The 17112-nt window shown below is 37.4% G+C and overlaps 1 protein-coding gene across 1 annotated transcript; it reads left to right on the forward strand.

The window, feature by feature from the left end:
* Positions 1–3375: 3375 nt before the first annotated feature.
* Positions 3376–16890, forward strand: LOC139969790 (1-acylglycerol-3-phosphate O-acyltransferase Pnpla3-like). Its single transcript, XM_071975064.1, has 9 exons — positions 3376–3719; positions 4313–4545; positions 5516–5581; positions 8928–9080; positions 9930–10047; positions 11889–12254; positions 12814–12949; positions 13484–13600; positions 14419–16890. The coding sequence occupies exons 1-9, from the start codon at positions 3563–3565 to the stop codon at positions 14876–14878; spliced, it is 1806 nt and encodes a 601-aa protein (XP_071831165.1). The 5' UTR covers positions 3376–3562; the 3' UTR covers positions 14879–16890.
* Positions 16891–17112: the final 222 nt, after the last annotated feature.

Below are 17112 nucleotides of genomic sequence, written 5' to 3' on the forward strand. Positions count from 1 at the left end.
CGTTACAAGGTAACGGGAGTCTGTACACGATGTAGTGGAATTTAACGCAATCACAAATATTCTTATTTTGTTCAATCGAAATTTTGGGGGAGATAGAAGTTATGTCACCGATATCAAACATAAATAGAGAGATAGAGGACACATTAATCTATTCCGTGATATGTGTCGCACAATCTAACTTTTTCTATAACTAAAGATAATTAATTTAAAACATTTCGTTGGTACGTTACGGCAGTTTGTATACACGCAGAGTGGAAATTAACGCAATCACAAATATTATTATTTTTTCAATCGAACTTTTGGCGAAGATAGAAGTTATGTAACCGATATCAAACATGGATAGGCTGACAGAAGAGATATCGCTCTTTTTCGGGATGTTTGTCGCACCATCTAAATATCTCTATAACTAAAGATAAATAATTTTAAACATGTCATTAGTGGTACGGAACTGTACCTTAAATTTGATTTACGAACAATTATTGAGTGCCACCGCACCTTCACCGTTACTTATTATCCGCTAGATTATAGATGGCGCTCTTCGCTTTTTTCCTTATTGTCTGCTCTTATTGTCCGCTACTATAATGTCCGCTACCTTCAGGAAGGTGGCGTTCTCCACATTTTGCCGGGGATCATCTACATTGCTACTCAATGTTTGCTACTCAAACATTGATTGCTACTCAAACAATGATTGCTACTCAAACAATGATTGCTACTCAAAAGATACCTGCTTTAATCGAAGTATCAGAATAAACTGATTGGGCTTGTTTGTCTGCGTTGATGATGGTGAGTTTTTCTGTGCTTACATCGCTTCGACTCGTTGTTGTAGGCTTGTGCCTTGCTGGTAATCGACCAATAATGGTGAATGGCTTGTTGTTCTGCTACAGCTGCTAGATATGCTTCGGGAGCTCCGTGGCGTTTTGGTGGTTGAACGACTGCTTGTGGTTGCCATATCTGAGCTTGAAATGGGGTTCTGATAGACCTATGTAATTCTTGCATGAGTCGGTGTCTTTGACTTCGGCCTTTCAGATGATGTTTGATGCCTGGCAGTTTCCATTTAGGGGGCTTGTGGCCTTTTGTCGGCAGTTGCAAGCTTCCTTGTCGATCGTTGTGTGGGTGGTTGATATGCTGTTGTTGTCCTTTGATGATGCTGGCGATGTTGGGCATGCAGTTGTTACTGACTTTCACTGTGTTTCTGTTGAATATCTTGTGTATATTTAAATATATATCGTCCACAGTAGGTGGTCAGTATCTATCAACTCGCATAGGGTGACTCGAAGTCGCTCATATGAAGTTGTCAGCATTCAAGCAGTGTATAATGACATATGGTATTATCATTGTACATGGTTGAGATCACAGTAACATAGCATGTATACCGTAGGTATTAAAACAATCCTGTAGACAACCACTGCCATTATTACGTAACTAGCAAACAGAGTCATTGGGTAAACAGTGTAGGCTGAAAGTGTATTAAAGTGACGAGAGAGACACTGTCTTACCGTATACCACATACACTGCAGTGTCTCACGGCGAGAATGGGCCTCAAATATCCATCTTACAGCTCGATGATGCCGTCAGTTGAGAAAATGCCATGTATGAGTAAATAAAACTGATAAACGTCAGTAGCCCAATTTATTTCCTAAAGTAATGCGCCATTGAACACGCTGCGCGACTACTTACCTTATCGTTATAGTCAGTATAGGCCCCAAATTATAGCATGCTTTAATTGCTAGAAGTTTCCAAAAAGGACTTTAATGGAGGTCTTTACTCTCCAAATTGTTCTCAGACATTGTTAAGGAACACACAAGATGACTGATTGTCACCAGTGAGGAACATTTCCTAAAAGATTGAATAAATACAGTTTAGAAATTTCGACCATAGGTGACCATATTTGGATATCTAGCATATTTAGGGGCCAATACAGCATACCTTCAATTACTATACCGACTGTTCTCGTTTACATTCTTCATAAAGCGGTTCTGTCGACATTTATATTATGATGCCGGCATTACTCAAGATATGATTAGGTATTATCAAAATATGACACCCATTTTTATTTTTAACACATTAACTGAGTGAGAAATGGATGAATTTTAATCGCTTTAATTGCCCGGCGGCTTGAAAGCATTTTCCAAGGGGATAAAATCAAAGACATAACTATATAAAACCAGCATACCAAGACATCGCGGTATCTTCTACAACTTGATACGGTCCTCAGGGTTTATTATTGTTAAGTATGAAGAAAGGAAACTAACAAACAAACGATCTCCATCAAGGATCCTATAAAATAAGAAATCTTTAGCCTCAAGTCCTGTTGCAGTACTTCAAATTATTGACCAAATCGTTGTTACAAATATTAACAGTGTTTCGTTAGGGCAGCCAACTCTAGCAAATCAATCCCTTCATCAGGCTGAAGTTCCCTGCATAGAGGGCCAAAGCATAATAAGCATATAATCGTAATTATCAACCACCTTTTCAGGCAATTCTGATGAATTTTAAACAAGTTGACCTTCAGTTGCTCCAGACATGGAGTGGTTTATTACTCCTTCGTAAATAACAACTCCTTGTCTAGCGATCTCTGACCCGTCGGACTAGAGTTCATCCTTCCATGCTTTGTCAACAGGGTCACGTTTTCCTACACATGTTACGAATGACGTAACACATGTGTTTCCAATCGCTCTAACCGGGGAGAGGCTACTAGCAGCTCTCTGCTCTGACCATGCGAATATTATTATATGATGCCCCCTTAGCCATGAAACGGTCGGTTGCTTGTTAATTATTATCTCTAAAACATTTAATGCAATTTTTGATTGAGAAATCATTCATCTCCTTCTTTCAGCCTTACCCTTTCAACATGAAAACTGCTCAAATGTTAGCAATTCCTCGGATAGTGAAGTGACCAAAAGGCCAAACTTTCACACAATAATGTTAATGATGAAAAGAAATACGATGTGATAGTTCATATGTGTAGATCTTCACAGATGTATACATCTGCTCAACTTTCCTATAAAGTTGGTAGATAAAATTAATTCCCAGTTTTGAACCTCACCAATATTTGCCACCATACTGTGAAATATAATACAAATGAACGATGTACCAGGGATTTCAGTTTATCTATAAAGTAATGCACGGTATCATTTAAGGTAGCATAATAAGCGTGCAAGTCGTATTATTAACTAATTTTATAAAGTATAATTAATATGTTATTAGTATAGAAAGTAGTTTTGGGTGGTAAGAGAAATAAATAAGACCCGTACTTAAAATGAAAATGAACCCCGTAGTCTGAGCCTTGGCCCTCTGACCAAGCCCACCGCTACGTAATGTCACCTGATGTTTATACTATAGTGATAATTACAAGCGGTATGTACGTACATGTACATATGTACTATATAGGCCTATGTCAGAGGTAAAGGAAGCAAAGATTCTGCTGGTATGTTATTGCTGATGTTTCTGTACCGATATCGAGTTGTAAAAAAGAATGCTCATCCACAGCTAGGTAGAGGAACTTCTTCACCCTCTCGGGAACACGAAAGATCGTTATTTGACTCTGTATTTTGAAGGAATTATGAATATAACATTTGCTGGCTGTGGATTTCTGGGTATTTATCACGTCGGAGTTGGCAGTTGTTTTGCTGTCCATGCACCAAATCTCATTCAAAAAGCCGGAGGAGCGTCTGCTGGTGCATTAGCGGCATGTTGTATGCTCTGTGGCTCAGATTTGGGTAACTTCCAGACATTTTTGTTAATCTTAATTTGGATTCTGTTTCTTCCTATTGTTTATATTAGTACTTCTAGACTGAAATGGCATAAGATTAACCTTAATGTTGAAATAGATGACTGAGGCCTAACTGTTACTAACATTAGTATTTGGCCTAGCCGGCCTTAACATAGCCTAGCCTAACTTAAGATAGGCTAGCCATGGCCTAAATTCATTAGCCAATGGTTAAAACTCTCGGCTAGCAAGCTACTGCTATCACATTATGAAGTAAAGAAATTGTAATTGACAATGTAATAATTTAGAGTTGTTACAAATTATGTCGGTAGTCAAAACAGTATGTTTTGATGAAAACGAAGTTTTTTAGAATTCCATGATGAAAATTGTTTCCTGTTAAACTTCATACTCATGTTGTTGTACTAGTACTAAAAGTCTGTCTAGACACACTACCTGGTTATACTTATAGTTGGGGATTGCCACACAGAAATAAGTGGAACACATTTATTCCTTTCAGAAAACAACTTAAAAATTCATTTGTAATGGCTACCTTGTATAATATCATAACACTTTAGTACAATTTCTTTCATGTGGTTTTTACAGGTAAAATCACAGAAGATGTACTGAATACAGCAACCAGTGCCAGGTCTAGGACATTAGGTCCACTTAGCCCTCGTTTTGACATTAATCAAGTACTTCTTGATGGGCTCAAGGAAACCTTACCAGAAGATGCTCACAAGATTGTCTCGGGAAGACTATTTGTGTCTTTGACGAGAGTCTCAGACAGACAAAATATTGTGGTGTCCAAATTTACTTCCAAAGATGACTTGATTCAGGTAAAAATACAATTAGTTCTTTATTTCTCTGTTCACTCCTTGGTTTTAAACTTCATGATATATGAAGAATCAGGTTTGATATGATCTATGTTATGATGTTGTAAACACTGAGCAATGGGATTTCTCCTATGAGAGGCGGTAACTGGTTTGTGACACTGGAGGGTGTGAGCATAACCATGGGGGGGGGGGTTGGGGAAGGTCGGGGGCATGTTAAATATCCTAATGTGAATCATTGTCTAACAAGAAATTAGATATTAAGTGCTATGCTAAAAAGCCAATTTTTCAAATGCCAGATGATGGCATGGGTCACAAAGTTGGATTACAAACATAGCATTTTTTATTCCTTCTCTGAAACAGTGAGGCAGTGATTTTGATAATATTTTTGCGAGGCAGTTGAAAAATAAGAGGCAGCCACGTCACTAAACTAATACCACAGGAAACCCTGGTTGAGTCTGTGGATGACTATTTTAATAAATGAAATTTGGCATCAAGAACAATTGCTTAATTACTGTATGTTGTAGTTATGTAGGGGACAGGAGGATAAGCCTAGCTTAAGAAGTTCTCTGTAGACCTATTCCTTTATAAATCCTTTCCATTGTCACTGTTGATCCTATTGTTGTATAGAATGTTGATGTATGTGCACTCAAGGGTACAGCTGTATGTCTGTTATATTGTAACATGCACTGTAATATGAATAAAGTCAGAGATGCACAAGCCAGACACTGAGTGAAATTGTGTTTTCAGTGTCTCTTTATAGATCTACAGTACAAGCCTACAAAGTATTAAAAATTGACACTGACAATTATTTCCAGTGTGTCAGATGTTAATTAAATTCTTGAAAGAAAAAAGAATTAGTTATAAATAATGATGATTGTTCCCTTGTATGTCAACAAACATATATCTTGAGTTAAGCAGGTAAAAAAAACCCAGTAAATTGTTGATCTTTATGTTTGCCTATTGTTTCCTGCAGGCTCTTCTTTGCAGTGCTTTTGTACCATTTTATTCTGGTATTGTACCTCCAAGCTTCAGAGGAACTGTAAGTAATGAAGTTATTCTTCAATTTAATTTCACATTTAAAACCTTGATTATCCACACATGTTGAGATCAGAAGTTGTCTGAATATAACAATAATCTGTTATCTGTAAAGTAATTTTGTTTTACATACTAGAATATGGGTAGTTTTGTGGCTACAGCGTAAAAGTTTATACAGTACAGTATGGGTAATAATGTCGCTGTAAAATAGAATATGTGTAGTATTGTGGTTATTATGTGAGACACAGTATGTGTTAGTAATGTGGTAATTGTGTGAAACACCTATTGCATAGTAACGTGGTTATAGTGTGAAATACAGTATATGTGTAGTAATGCGGTTATAGTCGTTCAGTCACAATGGTGTTGTAGATACTGTACTAAGGCACATTGGATAAGTCCGGGAGTCTTACTAATGGATTGCAGTGGTCATAGATGCCCAGTATGAAGTTTTGCAATTATGAATGAATGTACTTCAGATCTGAATAAAACAGGATCTGTAGTAAATAGGTCTGGATATTCCAGGTTTCGTTGCACTGTACAAAAGGGTATTACCTCCCATGTAATAATTGGTATGTAATTATAAAACAATATTAGAACAGTTTAATTGTATTTGAGTGTCAGGTAATTATCTTAGAAGAAGAAATGAGACGAAATGATGTTTTAGTTTAAACAAAGAATTATTCAAAGGCATGAGTTTCCCCAGAATATACTTTGTCATGATTGAGATTATGAAGACAATTAATTTAGAGTCAGAGGTAATAAGTCCCACAAAATATGATTCAATTTGACCTTGAAGGCCTCACAAAGTCATCCAAACAATAGCAAGAGCAACAGGCCTTCTCGAGGGAGTAGGTTCGTTAATTTCCTGATCTTGCTCGGAGAAACCAGCCAGGCCCCAACTATACTTACTGCATAGTACGTTTAATAGTCCAGTCTCTCAAAGTGTGAACTAGCATAACCCTCTGCAAAATTGATTGCTTTTTCCTGCTTTTCTTTTAATCCTGGCTATTAGCCTAGACTTGCTATCGATTATATGACGATCCTTCAAGTCTTCTTTCATGTTAATTAATCTTATGGTATCACGTTACTGTGGCCTTGTAGGGTCTTAGCAATACTGCACGGTTGTGTTCACAATTTACATGTTTAGAATTTCACAATTGTAGTCGCAAACATGCTAAAAAATTCAAGTGGTTAGAAATGGAAACCGGCTATTTGTGACTAAAAATCAAGCTCCCACTGGCATTTTACTGCATTACAACAACACACAGCAGGTCACATATACTGGCTTTTGAAAGCAGCTCAATAATTTTGGCTGAAAATATGCAGTTTACTACAGGGCTTGTGTTAGGTTCTCAACAAAATCTTGGTCTGACATTTGTCAACCACCTTACTTTGTGTGTTTATGACCAATTCCTGTGCCTTTTTCCTACTGGCAAACAATGAAATCCACTGGCATTTAGCCAGTAAACAGCCTGGATTTTGAGGCCTGCAGTATGATGTAGCTGGTTGTGTTTAGTTGTCCTTTTCATTGACTACTGAAAGTAGTGAATACGAAGAACCTCTATTCAAAGTTACTGACTGCTGTACATCTTTACATTTCTGTATGTCAAATTTGACTATTTTTTAATAACATTTTGCTCAATTTAATACGGTCAGTAAAAGTTTATCCCTGATACATTAAATGCTAATTTAAATATCCTTTTCATGATTCAAAGCATCTCTCATTAGCATTAGTTACCTAGAAGTTTATCATAAATTGATCACCCCATGCCAAAAATAACTAAATGGAACAAAGTACCTGCACTAGACATGCCAGCCCAATGTGTTTAATGTTATCTTGAACTATGGCCTTACTAAAACAATGATTGGTATATTCAAATACAAGAATGTAAAACCCCTTTCTGATTGCAAACTGTCAATGTGACCTTTGTGTTTATATTTAGAATATAGTATGACTGTTGATAATATACTGTATTAATGTTTACTTATGATCATTGTGTAATACTTACCTAATCATTTATTGAAAACCTATTGTTAGTTGTAGACCAACAGCATGCTGTACCCGAGAACTCCGCCAACCTTGCAAAATAAAAGAATTACAAACAGGAATTTCAAGATGTTCTTGACAAGTTGATATGAACAAACAACAAGAGATAGAGTTCAAACCAAAATTTGCCCTTATCATAAAAGTACCAACAGAAAGAAAGAAAACATGGTTGTATCCAGCTATATTTGTTTTTAAGTTAATTTTTGACACCTCATAGTATTCACCCAACAAATTGCAACATTTCTGTCAGACAGATTTGAAAGTTAGCTTAGACCATGGGTAGTGCGATAACCACAAACCGACAACTGCTTGTGTAAAGATCTTCAGTATGACACAAAATATGCAAAAATCAAGCTAAGGTCACCCATCTTCAATTTTCAGCAAAACCCCAGAGCATATATGAAGACCCCTTAGTTGTCTCATTAATTCTCCCTCAAATAATTTGAAGGTATGTTAGAATATTATCTAGGAAAATGCTTTTGAAAACATTTTGGGTTTTATCAAGCTGAAACTTTGGAACCAAGACATGTTCTTTAATCTATTTTGATCACAGCGAGGAGGAAACATTGCAGTTCATGTTTAATGTGTAGCTTTAATAGTTTAGTTTAAATAAATGACTCGCTATCTATGAATGATGACTGTCTGGTTACAAGAGCTGAAGATCACTTTCAGAGGAGATTTGCAATGACAGAGACTGGATGAAGATGACTTTGGTAGTTCCATGTCAAATTTGATTTATTTATATTTAGGGTTACGCCGTGGGTAAGAAAATACTATACAAGACTATAGTTTAGAATCATGTAATGACATAATTTTTTTTTTTAAAGGCATTGAAGTCTCGCCCCAAACCGCGTGCAGCGCTCTGAAAAAGTTAACTTTCTGTTGCTTGCAAATGACGTTTTCTTCTTGTCGCTACAAAATGCAGACAGTAATGAAACGTGATACCTTGTTATATTTTATCTAGACCTGAGATGTCCACGCTGCTATGTACACTGTGTTGTGGGTATTGACCGTAGCTGTATGTATTGACTGTACACTAGTGTCTAATTACAGATGGTGGTGTCTAACACTTCTGTTACACCTCATTCGAAACTACAGTAGGTCAGATTACTGGCATGAGACCTTTCTTTGTGTGCGAGTCTTCACACCCATTAAATAGCATGAAAATAATGCTTGAACCAAGGCTTGGGTGAAAATACTCTACTGCTACATCTGAAGAACATCTTATAAGAAATGGGCAAATGTTTCACAGTTTTGTAATTTTTTCTTACTTCAAAACATTTTGTAATTTTCATCATTTCAGAGGTATGTGGATGGCGGAATATCAGACAATCTTCCGAAGGTCTCTGGCGATACTGTCACTGTCTCGCCTTTCTCTGGAGAGAGCGATATCTGCCCTCCATCAGAAGAAATCAGCAGATACCTGCAAATAACACTTTCAAATACACACATACAGGTAAGGGCAATGAAATTATATATGATTAGAAGCACATTCCTCCAAATAACACTTCCAAATACACACATACGGGTAAGGGCATGTAAAATGTGCTTTGGAATTATATATGATTAGAAGCACATTCCTCCAAATAACACTTTCAAATACACACATACAGGTAAGGGCAGATAAAATTTGCTTTGGGATTATATATGATTCGAAGCACATACCTCCAAATAACACTTTCAAATACACACATACAGGTAAGGGCAAATAAAATGTGCTTTGGAATTATATATGATTAGAAGCACATTCCTCCAAATAACACTTTCAAATACACATATACAGGTAAGGGCAGATAAAATTTGCTTTGGGATTATATATGATTAGAAGCACATACCTCCAAATAACACTTTCAAATACATAAATACAGGTAAGGGCAAATAAAATGTGCTTTGGAATTATATATGATTAGAAGCAGATAGCACTTTCCAAAACACACATACAGACAAGCACAAGCAAAAGAGTTCAGTGGAATTGTATGATGTAAATTACACATGATCAGATGACACTCTCAGAAAACACACGAAAATAACAATCTAGCATTCATTATACTTAGTTTAAAATTTCCCCTACTTATAATACTAACACTTTCAAATACCCACACACACAAGTTACAAGGACGGAGAGAGGGTCCATTGGATTCATATCGTTAGTTCTATTTCTGTTTTGAAAGTTGTGATACATTTGAAAAACCTTTGCTGTTAATCCAGTGACTTTCCATGGGTTCAACATTAAGGTTTTAATTTCCTAATCTCCAATATTTTCTCACTTTACAGCCTATTTTCATCTCTTTTTTTCTTCCTCCAGCTGACAGCGTCTAATTTATACCGTCTCTCCAGAGCTCTCTTTCCTCCCGATCCTAAAGTCCTCGCTCAGATGTGCAAACAGGGATTCAACGATGCCCTAGCTTACCTGAGAACGAATAGTGAGTCGACGAAAATATCATTTTTTTATCAGGAAGTTTGAAATAACTTTACTTTACTTTTAACTTCCAAACTTCTTTCAATACATTTTATGTGGCCATACTCATATAGATGTCTATAGTGAATATGTTTGCTTCAAGGTATTTTCAAGTGGATTAAAGGGTGTGAAGACTCGCGCAAAAAGAAACGTCTAATGCCGGTAATTTGACTTAGTTTCGAATGAGGTGTAACAGAAGTGTTAAACACCACCATTGATCCCAGAAAATACACACACAGCTTACTGCCGTGGGTAATTAGACACTAGTGTACAGTCAGTACATACAGCTGCGGTCAATACCCACAGCACAGTATACAAATGATACAGCGATGGACATCTCAGGTCCAGCTAAAGATAACAAGGTATCACGTTTCATTACTGTCTGCATTTTGTAGCCACACGAACAAAATGTCACTTGCAAGCAACAGAAAGTTAACTTTTTCAGATGGCCGCACACGGTTTGGGATGAGTCTTCAATGCCTTTAAATTGTGTAACGATTGTGGTTGCAATGGTTCTCTGTCAGCCACCTTCTCACCGATGTGCACTAAGTATGTGATTGCCTTACAGTATGTTCACATTCATAGTGGGTGCCATAGGCGTAGGAGCCTAATTTGTTTTGGGGGGGCTGTAACGACTTGCCCGAAAAATATAGCCAACATTTTTCGCGCGCTCCGCGCGCGTAAACATTTCAATGTGCATATCATATAGGCATTCATCAGTTATTACATCACATGCCTTTACCCGATGAATGCTTATATGATATGCAAACTAAGATGTTGAATGCGCGCGAAGCGTGCGAAAATTTTGGTTATATTTTCCGTGTTATCACCCTTTCATATTGGTTATAATTATTGGGGAAGTCATTATGATAATAACGATAATAATAATAATATCAGTTTAACCATTGAAAAACCATTGCAAATTAACGATTGCAAATTATTCTTCTTTCAGTAGGTGCCCGAAAAATTATCACCATATTGCCCGAATTTTCACTAAAAACAATTGAAATACACTCTGCAAATTTTTCTTCTTTCAGTAGGTGCCCGAAAAAATATCACCATATTGCCTGAATTTTCACCAAAAATTTTGGTTGGGGGGCTGCAGCCCCCCAGCCTCCTACGCCTATGGTGGGTGCAACCAAAGTGATGCAGTTAATAAACTAACACATGTATACTACATGAGACACGCAGTTACTGTATACCATTTATGCTCCCGAATCAATGGTATCAAAATCTAGTTCATTGTGTCTTTCTTTTAACTCTTCTGACAAAAACATTTAGCCAAAGCGGGGCTGTCCATAATTTGGAGATAATCCTGCATTAATAACTTGATGCAAAAACATGCAAGGTGTTTGTATGAAAGTCTTCATAACTGAAACTTTATTGCTTTAGTAATGTATTTGATATTAATGAAATTTAGTATATATATTATAACTCAAACTTTGATTGATTTAGAAATACATTTGATATTAATGAAATTTAGTAATTAGAACTCAAACTTTCATTGCTTTAGAAATGTATTTGATATTAATGAAGTGTAGTATATCTCCAGTTGGAAGAACAAAGTAGTAAATGAAAATAAATGAATAATATGTTGATCCATTTCTTACCCCTATAAGTTAAGCCTGCCAGATAGAATAGTATTAAAAAACCATGTTATGGTATGGTGTCCTGTCTGTTGTTCATATATCTTCTTTAACTCATACTTCTAAAATAAGTGGATTTTTTTTTGTGTAGTTAAATCGGTAAAATTGAGTGATCTCCCTACTGGTATGATAAACATAAATATCTGTTTATTGATCGCAGATTTACTTCCCTGTGAAAAACACAAGAAGACTGGTCGGTCCAAGTCGCTGCCCGTACTTGCCGAAACTGGGAGGGAATCTCTGGCGAAGAGGACATCAGAAGTCCAGAGACCTACGTTTAACCTTGAGAAGGAGGAGGAGGAGGAGGAGGAGGTTGGAGACAGAGACCCTGAGGGGTACTCGGAGGTATCCGAGGAGGAGGAGATTGACCTCATGGAGGATGAAGTCAGAATGGAAGAGGTTGAACAGATGAAGGAAGTCTGGCAAACCTGGGAAAGCGAAGACTTCTTTGATGAATGTGAAGATTGTAAAAAGGGCAGCGAATGTCTCGCATTAGACCCTGCTCTACCTCCTCAAGTTGTTGACGGTGAGTTGCTTCTGTTGATGAACTGTTATTGTGTGCCGCTTAAACGGTAGTATAGGCGACAAATTATGCCTGACTTAATAAAGAGGAACATGCTCTAAGCATCCTGGTGAAACTTGCATTAATTTTCTACGTGCCATTTTCAACATTAGAAGTTGACACATTTTGTACCAAAAGTGAAATTGAAGAAAACAGGGTAGATGTCATTGAAGAAAACTGGCATCAGGATGCTTAAAATATCTGCCTTTTTAGCCATTGAAAACTCATTCATGGGAGAGCCTGGGTGAGGGGAGATAGCCCCCCCCACCCCACCCCAAAGATTCATCTTGCCCTCACACACAATTTGTCATCAAGTTTTGTTTCTTAGACGACAAAAAAAGAAAGAAGTCTGGCTATGTCCCTGAACCCAACTATGATCAAATGGATATGTAGTGTGATTTTTGTTTGTTTATGACTCTCCATCATAGAACATTCATATTTATCATGACTGTTTGTGAGCAACTCTTATCACTCTATTGTACATTAGTCAGTTCAAGTTTTTTTGTTCCTATCTGACACACAGCCCTTCAAGCTTCTTGCCGAAAGGTTAATTCTGGACTGGCCAACTTCCTATACAACTCTAGAATTGGTCATGTGCTACAGATCGCTTCCGTGCCATACGTATTGCCCTTCGAAACAGCGTATTCCCTTACAAGAAGGTACGTATAGATACTCGCACAAGAGCTTATTCCCCTACACAGCGGTACATGTAGGTCCTTGTAAATGAGCGTATTCCCTTACAAGGAGGTACGTGTAGATACTGATACATGAGTGTATTCACTTACAAGGAGGTTTGTGTAGATACTCTTACACGAGCATATTCCCTTACAAGGAGGTATGTATAGATACTTGTAATGAGCGTATTCCCTTACAAGAAGGTAGGTGTAGATACTTGTACACAAGCGTATGCCCTTACTAGGAGGTACGTGTAGCTACTGGTACACGAGGGTATTCCCTTACAAGGAGGTATGTATAGATACTTGTAAATGAGTGTATTCCCTTACTGGGAGGTACGTATAGATACTGGTACACGAGTAACGTGTATTTATGGGGCTATATAGTGTGGCCTCAATATGCTAAAATGACCCCTCGAGGAAAGAAGCGATAAGTCGCAAAGTTGCTTCCCGAGAATCTTTTATTTTCCTGTCACATCAAATTTTCATTATTTTCTTTATTTTGCAAATCACTTTCAGGTTTGTGAAATGGCTGCCTTATCTACCTACAAACTTCCAATGGTTCATCTCGGGATTGATCAAAGCAGTAGAACACATCTTTAGTCAAATGGAGGACAACAAAGCATTTAAAGCCAGGTAATGAAACAAAGTAAATAAGAGAAAAGTAAAGGAATAAACCAAACAAAACAGATTCTAGTTCTGACCCCCCCCCCCGCCCTGCTAGAAGTGCATTTCAATCCAGTGAGCCCTACACTGTACCAACTGAGCTATCCAGCCCTTTGTTGAGGGTTTCCCTAACTTTATCCCCCCTTTATTACCCATAACAGTGCTTCATAAAAGATCAAGTTCATAGTGTACTGTTGTAATGAAAAAAAACATCTGTTTCATAATTCAGTTATTTATCACATGCACGGTACGGTACTTCTATGGCAACATATGCGTATGGAACGCAAAAAGAGTTTGTCGAGAGGTACGACTTTTGTACATTACCAAGTTATATGACATATCATATTTAGTTCAACAAAAAGTACTCTAGTTTTCACATTCAGAAACGTCTCACTAACCCCTTGGGATGGACTCACGCACCCCTGGGGGTTCATGCACCCCAGTTAGGGAACCCCTGCCTTAGTTGGTGGTGATCCCTTTATAACCATGTCTTCGGTTGGAGAAGTTCATTTGATACAACCCAACAGTATCAGGGAAAAGATTCAAAGGTTTCTCAAGAGAAAGTCATCTTGATATTTAAATATAAAGTAACTGAGTAAATACAATCCTGATCAAAATATTGATTGATTTTCACTTCATTTATTCAGATTTTGCTGATCTAGTCCATAAATGAGTTGATTAGAGCTACTTAGCCTACCTTGATCAAGATCTCTCTTTTATTGAACGGAAACCTCATCATCGCATCTCCACCTCTTGATCTAATCTTTTTCGTTCGTTCTACACCGCAGATTTTCTTGCCATCTGGACATGACGGAAGACTACGTAAGTGATTTCGCAAAACATTGGTTCCGAGTCACTAGACTGGACGCCATCGAAAACAGACGAAAGAACAACGTAGAAGCATTGGACATAGCCAGCGGGCCTGCTGCGACGAACGTTCGACACAACTTAAACTTTGAATTTTCAATGGATTTCGAAACTTCATGCCCCGATGGCAGCAATAGTACTCCAGAATTGTTACGCCGCATTTCTGAAGATCAGGGGGTACGTTCTCGAGTTCCCAGGATCAAAGCTGGTGCAACACCTACGGTTGACGATGAAATCAACAGCGGGATGCAAGATAGTTTTGATTACACGATAAAAGTCGCGCAAGAAATGGAAGACGCCCTCTACTTTCACTACCTCCAAGTTTCGCAGTCTGTCAGTTATGACCAAGGGCAAAGTTCGGTAGAAATTCATGAGATTTGAAGATCGTATTTCTTCAAATTTCCATTGCGAGAATTTTCCTACATGTTTTATTTTCCTAGCCAGCCATTGTGTGGCTTCTGGTGGAGATTATCTCTGTGATTTGAGCAAAATATCCCACCATCTTAATTTGCACTCAAAATACTTCTCCAGCATTGAACCATTTCATTTGGTCGAGTGATGTGTTGACTGAAAGTTAAAAATCAACGTGTTTGTTAATGGATGTTACCAGATTATCAGTAAATAGAGGGTTTGGTCACCTCTTCAACTACCTATGCCATGAGTTCTTTTCAAAAAGAGACTTATAACATTTTATTTAATATTTAATGAGCAATTCTGCATTATATCTTGTCACTCCCATGATTTTCAACAACAAAATTTGACTTTTTGAGAACTTTATAAGAAACTTGCAAGTTTCATTCCTGTTACTGACTGGTATGTTCTGGTCTTCTGGAAACAGAGGTAACACAAGTTTTTTAGTTAGGAAACTTCCATTTAGTCGTAACTGAGATGTGGACCATACCCTTTGCCCCCTTTATGCGCTCCTTTTCCCCTCCGTCTCCAAAATGCTTGCCTCCTCGAACATCACCAGACCTCTCCCACCTCACCCCTTTTTCTGCAGCCTCACCCCTTTCTCTGATGTGATGTATAGCAAATGTCTCCTGCCAGGGCAGTTAACTGGAGAGTTATATTTTTGTTAGCTTGTTGCAAAACAGATGTCAAAACATGCTACACTTTTGTAGTTTATGTAACATACCTACTTTGCATATAGGAATCAGGATGGCAGAAGATGATCTTGTCATTGCTAGTAACCTCACTGATGGATGTACCTGAAGCAAGAAGATATTAGAGAGAGGGATCATGGGTTTGAATAGGGCTCTAGTTACATTAGTGGGTGGACAGGAAGTGGGTTAACGTGGGTTTAATTAGGGCAACTAAACTGCTCTGGGAATCCTGTAACAGTATTTGATAGTATTTTAGTAACACTATGTAGAATAACCTCTTCACCCTAATGTTAAGAAGGATTTATTTCATGTGTAAAGGACTTTGTTTTATCAATTATATGTCCATTTTTTTAGGATGTATGGTACAACTCTATGCTATGCAGTTATCAAACTCATTTATCTCACAGGAAGCTGGATAGGGTGGAAATTTCGTTGGAGAATGCTTGCCCTGTTTCACTCCATTCCCTCTTTGTAACTTACCAGTTATATCATGTGCTGTGTTATACATGAAGAGTAATTATCACCTCTTATTTTAATCTCCCAGTAGAGGAGGTTCTTGGTGGTGTCAAGTCACTTTCTTTTATTATGGATTTATGGCATTAGACAGTACTTGCTGATTTGGACCAAAAGATTTACCAAAATCAGTTCTGACCAGAAGTGTTAATATGTTACGTCCCTGGTATATAAAGTGGGGGTCGCGACCCTTGTAGGGTCACAAAGAAAATAGGAGGGTCCCCCAAAATTTGGAAAGAAAAGAGAAATTGCTATTATTTGCGAAAAAGTGGAAAAAAGTGACAACATTAAAGTACTTTGTACTAAATACCCTTAATTATAAAATTTCTCAAAGTGGAGATGGATACCTTCTCCTCCTCATTCTACCCCTCCGCCTCCTTCCTCCTCCTCCGCCTCCTCCCTCCTCCTCCACCTCCTTCCTCCTCACAGGCTACAATATCTTCTGCTGGAGTATTGCCATGGTTATAATGGTGAAAATTGAGGTTACCAAGGGGAAATATGCAAATACCAGAATGTTACAACATTTAATTGATTAGATGGTGTATTAAATGAAAGTTATTCTTTGGGATTTCACATTTTATGAAGTTCTTTTAGTATTTATATAGAACTGTATAAATGATAATTGTACAGTGTTGATTTTTATTTTTAATCTATACCAAAGTAACTTGTAAGATTTATGTACATGAAGATATAAGTAATGCAATTAATATTTAAAGGTGCCAATAGTTTGTTTACCTGCCATTGTAAAATAAAATGAATTAAATGTGCTAAATTTAATACATTGTTGGTATGTGATGCTTTGTGTTTTACTAATGCCATAAAAATCCTAAAGGTATTATTGGTTTGATATGATGTTAAGAAACACAAATTTAGTAAATGGGAAGGGGGGGGGGGGCTTTGTTTATATTTTTTTAAATAAAAAAAAAAAACATCTGGTGGTTCTTCAAACTTAGGGATGGACAAGTAAACACTGACCCCCCCCCACCTCCACTCCAGTAC

Source organism: Apostichopus japonicus, chromosome 7 (assembly GCF_037975245.1).
Source record: "Apostichopus japonicus isolate 1M-3 chromosome 7, ASM3797524v1, whole genome shotgun sequence".
Classification (NCBI taxonomy): Eukaryota; Metazoa; Echinodermata; class Holothuroidea; order Aspidochirotida; family Stichopodidae; genus Apostichopus; species Apostichopus japonicus.

Coding starts and splice junctions, on each gene's coding strand:
- LOC139969790 (XM_071975064.1), top strand. CDS start 3,563: ATGAATATAACATTTGCTGGCTGTGGATTTCTGGGTATTTATCACGTC. Junction 9,081..9,929: donor TTTCAAATACACACATACAG/GTAAGGGCAATG, acceptor TTCTTCCTCCAG/CTGACAGCGTCTAATTTATA. Junction 13,601..14,418: donor AACAAAGCATTTAAAGCCAG/GTAATGAAACAA, acceptor TCTACACCGCAG/ATTTTCTTGCCATCTGGACA.